We start from the raw sequence: 12,924 nt of genomic DNA, 5'->3' as shown, positions 1-12,924 counted from the left end.
AAGCAGTCACAGCGTGGTCTTCTTCCGAGACAGAGAGAAGGAAAGAAAGAAATCGTTGTCTCTGCTGCACATGTGTATATATATGAAAAAATAAACATTCTCACTAGGAAGTAAACCTAAGAACAATGTTGCTAGCAGCTCTTGTGCTTAAAGCACAATCACAAACTTTGTTCAGTTATGAGCTCTCAATGAGCTCTCTCTTCTCAACATCAGCAATCAGTGTGCCAGGACAATGTATTGTAGACTAAAATGCCCAGGCCAAGAGACCACAAAAGCTTCTCTGTCTTGTCTAAGGGAACTGAAAACAGGCTTTCACAGGGCTGCAGGATGTGCTGACAGCCTGCGTAGGGTTCAGAACTCTCACTGTTCTGGGAAATGTTGATATACAACCAGTGTAAATCTTGTCTAATCCTTGGTTAAGGAGGTACTATAACTGTTATTTTTCAGAAATAATCATATGCATGTGTCAAAGACAACCATGAGATAATCACAGACTGCTTGGTGGCTGTATGAAGTGTATGAGCTGAGTAGCTGAATACATCTTTGTGCTCCTTCCAGCAAAAGGATGACATCTCTTCTTCTATTCCCATAAATAAAAAGCAAGACCTATGCTTTAAAAACAAGCTTAGACCCATTTCCTATTATTGATTAAAATATCATTCCTGTAGTGGATCATTTCTGCAAGCAGGAAATTGTAAAGCCAAAAAGAATTTAATAACAGCAGTGGTAGCTTTCCTTCAGGATGAAATAATAGGCTAATAAGTACCCAGTTCTTTCATTTTCATATGGCTTTGTAACTTTAGAATTGGTGTGAAGAGTTAACTCTCCATTGGGTAAAATGGCTTCAAAGTAAAAACCAAACACACACACAATTTATCATTGCATTGTCCATCTAAAGAGGAAGGTATCTACTGCTTTTTTTTTGTTTGTTTGTTTTTAAGAAGGTTTTCTAGACATCAGTGGACCCACTAAGCAACAACATGCCAGGGGTAAGAAAATCAGCTCTGTATATACAATACTGTTTTGTAATTTTATTTTGAATGAAATGACATTCAGATACAGTCTAGTTATTTAAGGAGAAATTTAAACAAATGTTTAAAGCTCACAGAATTAATCAATTAGCTTCTCCATTCTTTTGTCACTGACATGAGCTCAGACTAAATTCACTCTTTTGCATAACTCAGATTCAAAATCACAATCATAGTAAAAAATACAAAAATGACTAAAATTCCTTTTTCCAAACTAACTTATGAGAACAGTAAAGGAGTTGAAAAGCGTTCATTAAAAAGCCACGCTGACATGACTTACAGCTGTACAAATTGTTTAAAACAAGCATTATAGGATAAGTGCTCAAAGCAGTGCTAAAATTTGTAGCAGATTTTTTCCCAATGCTTTTAAGGAGACTTTTCTGGATAACCTACAAATAATAATAATAATAATAATGATACACTTTGAAAATGTACTCTTAAATTCACCAGAATAAAAACAAAAAATTGAAATAACTGAGAGAAAAGGATAAGGCCTTATTATGTGGTGCTTACTAGTACTCCAAATTTCCAGGATGTGGAATGTTACAGAAACAAGGTGTTTCTTTGCTGATGTTTGACTGAGATCTGTAGAAAATGAGTTAAAAACACATCTTGCACCTGACAATGTCAGCATTCTCCATGCCAGAAAAAAAACAGAGTACTGCTGAGTAAGGCAACCAGGACAAAGTATGGCTTAAGTGCAGTCTGGTTAAGGCAGAGTGAGTATTTTTAAAGCTGTTACTGCTGCTTCCACTTAAAAACAGTAGTGCCCTAGAATGTGTTTAAAAGCTTCAGTTAAAAAGATCTGGAGCTAGAGGCTGGTTCACATAGAGAAATCTTAAGAAAGCTATTAATAGCTTTGTTGATTTTGTATTCTTACAAACATACTGTTCAAAGCTCAAACTTTACTAACTAAGTAAAGCTTCTTTACCAAGAAGAGCAAACAAACATGTTAAGAACAGCTTTGTTGAAATACTCATCTCTTATCTGCCCCCTGCAAGACAAAGCTCCCACTCTGGGTGCATCTGAAATTTTACATGAGATGTAGAATTAGTTCTTCATCAGGCCAAATTCTGCACAAAATTATGCTGACCTTAATGTAAAAGAATTTCTTTGGCATTAGTTTCCATTTTTAAGTGAAGGCAGAATACTATGTGCCCATTATGTGCCCATTTTAGCACAGTGACTGATCCACAGCTTCTGTGTGAAGAACTCATTGATTAAACAAAGTATGGTAGCACTTCCCATATTTTCCACATGTAGCCCCACCTACCTCATTTGACAAGTTCATAATTATCATTTAGCCTTTCCGGTGCTGAGATTTTCTAAGTTATTCATAGAAAAGCTTGGGCAAGGGTAACAACAGCTGCATCATATCGTTGCATAAGCTTATGCTTAAAAATACTAGAAAATAGATGTGCTCTCATCACTCTTTGGCTTGAAACTGAAGCTTTCTCGGGTACATCAGTTTTTCCATTTGTTGGAGTCCCAAGCCAGGAACCAGCCAGTGAATGTTGGGGGCTCATACCCCTGCTTCACAATAATGATGGGGGTCCCCTTATCTCTGCCAGAAGGATCTGTTTCAATATAGCGTTTGGCTAAAAAACAGAGAGGAAATAAAACATGTAAAATATTAGTTCATTCCTCTGGCATAAAAAATACATTAAAAGCCCCAGTGAAAGAACCCAGGGCTATAATAATAAAGTATTCAATTAAATTATTTCAAAGGCAATGAAATGATCGAGTAATTGCTGATTCAGCTGCCAGTGGAATAATTTTCCACCAGATTAAAACAAGGATTGTTACTCTGGTCAGACTATTGCCATACAGCCATGTTTTGGCTTTTGACCAGGAGAAAGCATTTGCTGGTGCAGTGCAAATGCAAAGGCTCCAGTCTTTTCATAAAACTTACAGATAATAAAGATACAATGAATTTTAAGTCACATTTCAAAGAAAAATAATCTTATCCAGGATTAAATCCTAACAAGCCCTATAAGCCTTTTAAACAACACTGTAAAAATAACTAAATTTCTTCTACAACATCTTTTCATTTATTGAAATACTATTGATGTTTCTTCACTTGGAATTCCATCAAATTGATTTGATTTACCAGATTTCACGGATTCCTGTCGTTCAGTTTCATTAGCATCTTTTCCAATCCAGACAAAAACCTGCAAATAGAGGAGAGAACAATTTAGCTCCCACTTTGTTATAAGGGTGTTTTGTGCAGCAGGCAACAAACCACAAAATAGTTGATTCCACTAGGAGAAAGAATTTATGTTATGAAAGTACTGCAGAGATGCACAGCTTTCATAAGCCACAGTTAGTGGTGTGGTTTTTCGTTTGTTTGTTTGTTTTTCCTCCTTTGCTAGAGACAAGTTCTATACAAAAAATTTCACCACTCTATTGACACTGGATGGCTGGACTTCATGGACTTGGATGAAAAAGACTCTAATTACCTTTTCCACGGTTATATTTTACATGGTTGCAAGAAAATTGCTCTTTAGGTGTAGATAAAAACACTGAACTGAGCTGTCTCTGGATCGAGCTCTGAGTATGCACCAACACTTGTGCCTTGTGGCCCATGCTACACAGGGTAACTGAATACTCCACTGAATAATCCAACAGCCAGAGCCTCAACCTGCATTCCCCGCTTTTTTTTTTTTTTTTCCTGTCAAGAATTCTTTTGGAAACTAGCTCCATTTTCCAGATTTCTTTCATTCATATCTGAGTCAGTATGTCCAAACACCTTCTTCACCCATCTCTTAATACTGCCTTCCCCCCCTGCTCCTTCTTGAATGGGTCTTGGACATTCCTTCTCATTTCCTAAAATCTCAGCCTTCTTTTGCTGGGAGTTAGGCTGAAGACAGACAAAACATGGGATCTGTGGTCTTCTCCCCCTTTCCAGTGGCAAAGAGTAGAGAGAATATACTGTGAGAAATATTGTGAGTGCTGAAAGCACACCTAAATTTGCTTGTCATCTGAAAAGTTCTCAACATTTTCAGTTTTCTGTGAACCTGGCAAAATGATGGATGGAAATAATCTAGAAATAGATTATTTCTAATACCCTCTAGCCAGTTCTTCTGAAGAAATTTGTGTAAAGGTCTAGTGTCTGTCCCCTTCTCTAATAAGATTTTTATAGGTGCTACTACTACTCTGATTTTGTGGTTTCTGCATATGTTTTTTGCAATAGCATTCTGTCTTAAAATTAATAAATATTAGAGATAAAGTCAAGAACATTATCAGGAACATTTCAGAACAAAGCTGGGGCTTCTACTCTTGCAGTCTCCATTGGTTTTAATGGAAAATATCTGCCATGGTGTCACATTACACTTGGAAATTCAATCATTTATGTTCACACTTGAACATCGTATAGCTCAGAAAATATAGCTCCTGATGGTATAATTTAAGGAAAACAAAACCTCTTTCATTTTCACAAAGGTGATTTTTCCTCCCATCTTACATTCTAATTTGTTAAGAATAAATTCTTTTTATCACAAAAAAAAAAAAAGGTGAAGTTTACCTGTTCCCAAGTATCCAGCAACATGACATCATCTTCAGCCAAGTCATCCTGAGTGAATTCGCCTGGGACCTCCTCAATCTAAAAAGGATACTATGGTGAGTATTTTTTGCCTTTGCTGTAATAATTTCTCAAGATATTCTGATTTTAGACAAACCAAAGATTTTGTTAAAAGGATAACTGAAATTGTGACTATTGTAAATTGGGACTGAGGTCTGCTAGAAGAAAGGTACAGGGAAATTGCCATAGTGCAACTTGTACCAAACTAACTAAATCAATCTTATAGCTGATATATTCATGCAGCTTGCATTCATTAATAAGGAAAAGAAACAACATCAATTTGGAAGTGGTGAGCTCAGTGATGAAATACACATCTAAGTAAGCTTTCCAGTCACTTGAAAATTGAACATTATAGCTGACTAAGCCATTGAGGATTAGTCCTAAAGGAAGCACGGAGTGCTTGCTTCTTCCACGGATTTACAGGTACAAAGGAAAGCAGTTTAATTTTCATCTGTATAAGCAGCAGATGTAATAATGTAGCTAGCTAATGGTTAGTTTGCTACTTGTGAAGGGCTTTCAAGGGTTTGACTATGCATAGGAGCGCTAGAGATATTGGGATCATATGGTGCAGAAGTAATTCCTTTTTTCACTCCACAACATTATGGTGTCCAGAATTTCAGAGTGATCTGACCTACCTGTTCTGGTGAACTCTAACAATGGTGATTCAGTTACTACAGAAATGCTACAGGAGATAGGGAATTTCCACACAAGTGCATAGCTCCCAGAAAGCTATTATAGTGAGATTTGTTACTATTATTGTATTTCACAGGAGTGTTTTAGAAGCTTGCTAGAAGAATGCACGTGCTAGAAGATTGCTAGAAGTATATGCCTTACTACATTTATAAGATTTTGAAGCCCTTATTAAAGGATCCTATTTGTTTTATCCCTCTCCAAATGAATTGACTGAAAGACAGCAGAGAAGGTAGCCAAGTATGTCTCCTACCTAAAAATTAGTGCATCCTTGTCAAACAGTGACACAGTGTTACTCTTCCAGAATACAGTAAGCAATTAAGCCTGAACTGACTTAATACCCAGCATACAGCTCCAGGTATTTCTGCTAAGGAAGTAAGTCTTCCTACCTAGAGGAATTAATTACATGTCCTAAATCTCTATGGAAAATTTCAGGCTGCTAAGGATTTTTGGCAAGGGCTCAGGACATTTATTTTCATCACCACCACTATCAAGCATGTAAGGGCCAAGGCACTGACCTGCACTTTCTCAAAGAAATGACAGTGGTCTGGCAATGCTCTGCAAAAACACAATTGCTTTTGACTGAGCAAATGCTCTGGCTTCTTGCATCTGCAAGCCTCTAGTCCCAGGCTAGAGAAGGCTATGCAGACATCTCTGCTATTTATTCTTCTGTCTGTTCTCTGCACTTGGATTGATTCAACGCACCAAACCTCAACTCTCTAGCTCTTGCCAAGCACTACTACCTACACAAAGAAAAGACAGATCCCCAAATTCATCTTTAATGCCTGATGATTCCCAAGCTAAAATATACCAGAAATTATATAATTAAAGAGAAGGGAAAGTATCCACACTTACAATAAATCTGCCAGTCTTATTAGAACAACCATACAGGCGAGGGGGATGATCTTCACCCTTTGTCAAAAGCTGTGATGAAGTCTGATATTGTTTTTTACCTCCAAGTACTTTCCAGAATTCCTCTGAAATACATAATATATAATTTATTCAGCAGTGGATTTGATATTTTATGGTTTATCTTGTTAGATACTATTTCAAGAATCCCTGACCAGTATCTTCTTTGCTGTCTCAAAGATGAGACAGCAGTTCTTCCAGTTATTTTCTTTCAGTTCTTCCTCCAGTTTGTCAAAATAATATAAAGGTTGTCACCTGCAGCAGTCCCAGACAGAACAATCTCTTCCTCCCCTCATAGTCACCCAGAGTAAAGAAAGGACCACACTCCTCTGCAGCTCCTGCTGCTGCCCTAGAGACATCCAGGGCATTGCACTACTTGTGCCTCAGTCAATTCTGAATAGATGTCCATGGTAAAATGTTTTGTTAGATTTTCGAAGTGAGATAGTGAGCATATGGTTCTGCCTACAACTTATATAATTGTAAAAAACGTTTAGGCTATATTTCCATGCAGTGCTGTGTATTCTCAGCTGCCCATTCAGAACCGCGTGCTTTCATACCAACCTGGTTCCTGGCCTTCATTAATCTTAGTAGTCTGGCACTTAAGAACACTGGCAATGTATTGAGCTCCTTGTTCTTCTTCTTTGTTTGCTCCTTTTCCCATCCAGGTGTAGCCAGAATTGTTTGGCAGTTTCAGAACAAAAACGTCATTGGAGTTTAGTGACACTGCATCAACGTCAACCTAGATCAAGAAAAAAAATGTTTTATTCTTCTGTCTTTCAAATAATGTGATCTATGTTTTGCATGCTTATATAAAATGTATAGATAGATGTTTATCAGCTATGCTTTTTGAATTTGATTTTTCCCTAGATTTATACTGACATAAATTAGAGAAGTACTTCACTTGATATAGGGAACTGACTTGAAGGACAGATCTTGAAATGATTTGGCAGTTGGAAAGACTGTCTCATAAGGGCTGCCGATTTCTTGTCTGTTCTTTGCCAGCTGACTGTTCACTGCGCATTTTCCTACATTTTCCTCTGAAACACATAGATTGATCATAGCCAGTTAAACTGTATTCTCTTTGATCTCTGAGATAGGTTGGTCACACAGAGCAGTGGATTTAGATTCTGCATTCCTACCAGATGTGACTACCCAACAGAAATAGAGGGGATCATGGCAGCTACACCATTTCCCACTGGGAATATTTGTTTTTACTTAGCAGGTGACCTTACCTCTGCAATCCTGGTGATGGATATCAGGTTCCTGCGGATTTGGAAGAGCCGCGTGGGTGGAGCAGGTTTCTGACCTTCCTTCTTGGATGTCCCATTCTTGTAGACAATAAGTGGCTTATTTTTGAACAAGCTCAGTAAATGGGCAGGCTCTTTGCCTTGGCCGACTCTAATCTGTATGTAGATAAAGAAAGGCAATAAAAGAAACATAAGGACACAGGTAATTATTTTTAGGCTTTGTTGAATTGCATAGGGGAAGTTAGCCAATAAAGCTAGGAATGTTAGCGAGAATGAGAAGTGGCAAACTAAGAAGGTCTAAAAATATAGTTCCAGACGCAGTAAAGTTATAGTATTTGTGAGATTTTTTGTCAATCATGCTAACACACAGACAGAATTCAAACTTCTAACATGTCTAGCTGATTAAAATGGCTGCTACCTACTGCAATAAGAAAATTACACTTTTTCAAAAGAACTGTCATTTCATAGAGTTTCATAGTGCCACTTAATTCCCCTTAAAATAGCTTGGAAGTTTAGGGGCTTTGTATTTAAGCAGAAGAGGTTGGTTATTCATCCTTTTTACTATTTCTATGTGTATTTATCTGTAATAGAATGGAAAAGATGAACATAAATCTATCTTGCAGAGGATAATATAGATGGCAAAAAGGAGCTTCTATTACAGATACAAAAGACATTACTACAAACTCAAAGAACATTGAGCTATGAAGAACTGCTATTTTTAGGTTAAACGTGCTATAAAAGTTATTTGTATACAACTGTTTATTCTTTCTTTATGACAGTATCCTTTATTTTTCCCACTGAAGCAAACAAAAAAGTGACTGCTAAAAGCTACACCATATATAGATTTCCTATCCAAGTTCCCCTAGCTTCATACAGGAAATAAGTGACTTGCATCTTTCATGAGATGATGACAAAAGGGAGGACGACAGAAGAGAAAGGTTGGGGAGAAAGAGAATAGGAAATAAATGGAAACTGCCTTCCAGGAAAGCAGAGGAAGGCACTAGTGCAGGGTGGAGCTGTTCTAGCTCTGCTTTCTGAGCAAAATACCCAGATGTGGCAATGCTAGCCCACTGAAGATGCTGCTGTATTCAGCTGCAGATAGCAGAGCTCAGGGTGTGGGCAGCTGAGTCACTGAGCCCTCGCTCCCCACCCAGTGCCTGCACAACGGGGTCTCTGTGGCCCCTTCCACCAAGAGGGCTGCAGGTCCCCACCTTTCTGTAGCCACTCCTGGGGATCACTCCCGGGAAGGAAAGAAAGGAGAAAGGCATACTGTGTAGCCAGCAGAAAAGTGGAGAGCACCAGTGCCAGCCCTTGGGCACTGCCTGGTGAGGCTGGAGGCAGTGGGAAGCAAAGGAGCTGAAGAAGGAAGGGCTGCTCCAGTCTAGCAGGTGGTCGTGGGCAGTAAAAGCAGTGCTTCTAGCTAGCACACAGCTGGTCAGACTAGTAACATTGCCTGATAAGGATGCCCCAGAACATGTATACTTGTGGGTTCCAAGCTGCGAAATTGTAGCAGGATTTCTACAAATGAAGGGGGAAGAAAAAAAAAAAATGCTGAGGGAAACATACATGTACATGTTCCTGCAAAACAAATGCTGTCACAGCTTTTTAATAGTAATTTGTACTGTAGTGCCACCTAGTGAGCAAAAATAGAATAGTTTAAACCTTTCAAATAATGCTTATACAGATATTAAGTATAGGTTCTAGGTAGGCATGCATATGCATACAAATCTACAGACATGTAAGTAATCCACACACATACATTATTAAATTCACTTCAGGCTAAAAAAAAAATTTAAGTATCATGTCCACTGCAGTGCGATGGATGTCCTTCAGCTTTCATAATACAGCTTATTATTAGTGCAGCTGTTGGTAGTAATGTTATTTTTGCTGTAGTAATTCTGTAGTATTAGTATTGGTCATGGGTATGGGGAACGACCATATTGTGCTGAACTCTGTTCAAAGATAGAACATATGTTAAGAATATTTCAAAGAATAATTAACTGGGAATATTTTAATCCTTCCTTAATGTGATTTCAATCATAAATCATAACTAATTAATAGCTAAAGGTATCATCTGCCATCTAAATTAACTGTACCTTGGTGGGTGGGGGAAGCCCTTACTTTGGTAATTAAGGAATGGGAAGTACAGAATTACCTTCTAGTACCTAGAAAATCCCTGCTTGCCCTTAGTCATCTTCCTGCTTGAGCCTTTGTGTGAAAACAGGAGGCCTCCCACCTCTTCCCCTACACATGCCTCCTCACTAGGGAGGAAAGGAGAGCAGTCATGCTAGGACTAGCTTATCTCACATCTTTTACCTGCCAATGTCATAGAACCATAGAAGAGACCTTAAAACAACCACCTAGACCCCCTGCCATGAGCAGGGACACCTCCCACCAGACCAGGTTGCCCAAAGTCCCATCCAACTTGGCCTTGAACACCTCCAGGGATGGAGTATCCACAGCTTCTCTGGGCAGCCTGTTCCACTGACTCAACACCCTCATAGTAAATAATTTCTTCATAATATATAATCTAAATCTTCCCCTCTTTTAGTTTAAAGCCATTACCCCTTGTCCTATCACTACACTCCCTGACAAAGAGTCTCTTTCCTGCCTTGTTGTAGATTCCTATAGGTACTGGAAGTCTGCTGTAAGGTCTCCTCAGAGCCAGTGCACAGACCCTTTCTGCAAGTGAAAATACGTATCCTGCTTTGTGGAGCTTAAGGCACTAAGGGATGGGAAAATCCAAGTTATGTTCCTCACAACAGTTGGGTCAAGCCAGACCCTGTGACACAGTTCTGTCTGGTTCCCCTGCTCTGGCTTTTCACGTGGCTTTCATTTCTCCCAGTTTTTGTTCTCTGTAAGTCAGGTGTCTTGCCTAGGCTAAACATTGCAGCTTCCTGTATAATCAAAAGGAGACAGAAAGGCAGGCACACATGGCTATTCCTTTGTCAAACACCTGCTTCAAAGTGGGTTGCCCTAGGAGGATCTTATCCTTCAGTCTCCACAGGCCATGTACACAGTCTGTAAAGCTAGGCAGGACTAAAACCTAATTTTCAGTCAGTGAAAGTTGAAGGAAAGAAAAGGTAGTTTTAGGCTGTATTATATCTCTGTTCTCTACATTCAAAAGGGATAATTAAAATGGGGAATCTCCACTGATTTAAAAGGAACACACTGTGCTTTAGCTTGATACAGACCTCTGTAGACACTGACGTTTGGTCAGTTATCAAAATAGTCTGTATGCATACAACTCTGTTTCAGTGAAAAGGAAAAAGGGAAAGTTCTTTGACTTTCTAAGTGTTCTTTTTTTTTTTTTTTTTTTGTCCTTTCTGACATAAAACAATCTCCACAGCAAGTGGGTAAACTACGAGGTATAAAAAAACATTCATGATGGGTTACGAAGAACTCATTATTAATTTGAGAAAAGCTTGGACAAATCTTCCAAAGAGAAAAGGCTAGCAAGTTAGGTGAATCCTAAAATGTACCTGGAAGTTACTCTGCCTTAATATTTGAAGAAAATAATGGTGAAGATTGTTAATAATCATAGCTAATGAAATATAGAAAGGCCTAGTTTAAGGCTCTTTAGTGCTCTGCAAAGTAACTCTATAATTTCCAAAGGTTAACACCAACAAGAAAGAAAGATATTTTAAGATAAATATGAGGAGAAAACAGTGTTATTAGTTGTGTGAAGAAAAGGCAGAACTTTGAAAAACTAGATTATTTTGAAATGAACTCAAGTAACTGGCAGTTTGGTTTTATCTGTAGAAAGGAGTAGATGACAAGAAGACTGAACACAAACTTGTTTGCTTTTTAATTAAGCAGATACATCCATCTTCTGCAACTTAAGTACTTAGAAGTGGTTAAAGATTAGATACCATTTTCTAAGAAAATCTGATGGTATGGCCACATGCATGATTTTCTGCAGGGTGAGCAGGGAGATAAGTTTACAGGGCTTCATGGTTAAACCTTCATAACATTAAGGTATTGTAAACATATGTAATTTCAGGTAGTTTACTCACTGATGAAAGAAAGTTAAATATCTTACTACACAGAAAATACATGCACAGAAGCAGTCACCACGAGCAGTTGATAATCCCAGTCTTCAAACACTGTATCTTCCTTTAATTTCTCATTGTTTCTGCATCTATTTTGCACGCTGTATTGAATTTCATCTGAAAGACACTAACCTGCACAGCCTGACCATTCAATAAGCGATCAAGCTGAACCGTCAGAAATGCAGATGCTGTCAGTTCATCTTTTGTAGCATTGGCTCCTTGCCTGAGGAAGGTATGGTAAAAAACAAACAATACAACAATAGTTAAGTCCAGTTTCAAAATGATCCAGAGTTTATACTGCATGACAAATACATAGTAAATAATCTTGTATTTACATGTGGTTCTACTCTTATGAGCAGGACAAAAAGATAGCATAAAATAATATCCACATGCTGGTGGTCTGTGCAAGCTGACCAAACATACCATGTGTAGATGATCTGCCCTTTAGGGTAAGTGTAGAGAATAATGTAGCAGTCACCACCATAGAATTGTCCATATGTCTGGGGTTCCACAGGAACTCTGCCACTGCTTTCCACACGCCAGATCTGGGAAACACAGAAATCATTGGGAAACGCTGAACTTCATTCTGGGACACTTTAAGGAGCATTTTACTGTATCATCCCTTAAGCAGCCTTTCCTTATGTAGCCAAGTGTTATGTTATAAAGCCAGGAAAGATTCTTCCTTGAAGTGGATCTTTTTACCCTACATGCACTGAATGAATAGCGATCACCAACAAGCCACTGCAGTATACTTTTCTTTGTCCTGATGCTTTAATGTCACTCGATCAACATAATGCTATGTTGAACATACTTTCTTAATGTCTTAAGATGATAATGTGACATGAATAGCACAATATTTTGGTTTACAATAGAACTATCATACCATTTGTGAGAGGAACACTGTAGTTAAATAACATACAGTTTTGCAGATTTCTTCCTATTTGATTCACTACAGCTCAATTCAGTTAATGACTGACCTCCAAAATCATACTTCTAAAACTATATGACAAAAAATGCTTCAGACCTCAACACTGTGTCTCAAGCCTATGGACCATCCCAAGGATGAGGTCTGAAAGCCAGAAAATATACCAGTGAGACTGTAGGTATTTATCCCTCCTCTTACTTCCAGAATCCCAACATAGGCTATGTTGGTGCAATCACAGACTCATTTAGGTTGGAAAAGACCTCTAAGACCATCAAGTCCAACTGTTAACCCAGCACTTCCAAGTCTACCACCAAACCATATCACTAAGCACCACATCTACGCATTTTTCTGTATACCTCCAAGGATGATGACTTAATTACTTCCCTGAGCAGACTCAGGACCCTTTCAGTGATTAAATTTTTCCTGATATCCAACCTAAACCTCCCCTGGCACACCTTGAGGCCAGTGCCTCTTGTCCTAGTGCTCGTAAATG

The 12,924-nt window shown here is 38.4% G+C and overlaps 1 protein-coding gene across 1 annotated transcript in view; it reads right to left on the bottom strand.

Annotated features, from left to right (window-relative positions):
• Nucleotides 1-1,011: 1,011 nt before the first annotated feature.
• SCIN (scinderin) overlaps nucleotides 1,012-12,924 on the bottom strand; it is a 47,766-nt gene continuing 35,853 nt past the window's right edge. The window contains exons 9-16 of the mRNA XM_032181054.1: nucleotides 11,930-12,051; nucleotides 11,639-11,729; nucleotides 7,440-7,610; nucleotides 6,769-6,946; nucleotides 6,154-6,275; nucleotides 4,552-4,629; nucleotides 3,139-3,199; nucleotides 1,012-2,626 (exon numbers count right to left, since the gene is read on the bottom strand). Coding sequence (XP_032036945.1) covers nucleotides 2,493-2,626; nucleotides 3,139-3,199; nucleotides 4,552-4,629; nucleotides 6,154-6,275; nucleotides 6,769-6,946; nucleotides 7,440-7,610; nucleotides 11,639-11,729; nucleotides 11,930-12,051 — 957 coding nt within the window. The 3' untranslated portion in view covers nucleotides 1,012-2,492. The remainder of the gene's footprint in view (nucleotides 2,627-3,138; nucleotides 3,200-4,551; nucleotides 4,630-6,153; nucleotides 6,276-6,768; nucleotides 6,947-7,439; nucleotides 7,611-11,638; nucleotides 11,730-11,929; nucleotides 12,052-12,924) is intronic.

Source organism: Aythya fuligula, chromosome 2 (genome assembly GCF_009819795.1).
Source record: "Aythya fuligula isolate bAytFul2 chromosome 2, bAytFul2.pri, whole genome shotgun sequence".
Lineage (NCBI taxonomy): Eukaryota > Metazoa > Chordata > Aves > Anseriformes > Anatidae > Aythya > Aythya fuligula.
This window is presented reverse-complemented; position numbering and strand designations above follow the sequence as displayed.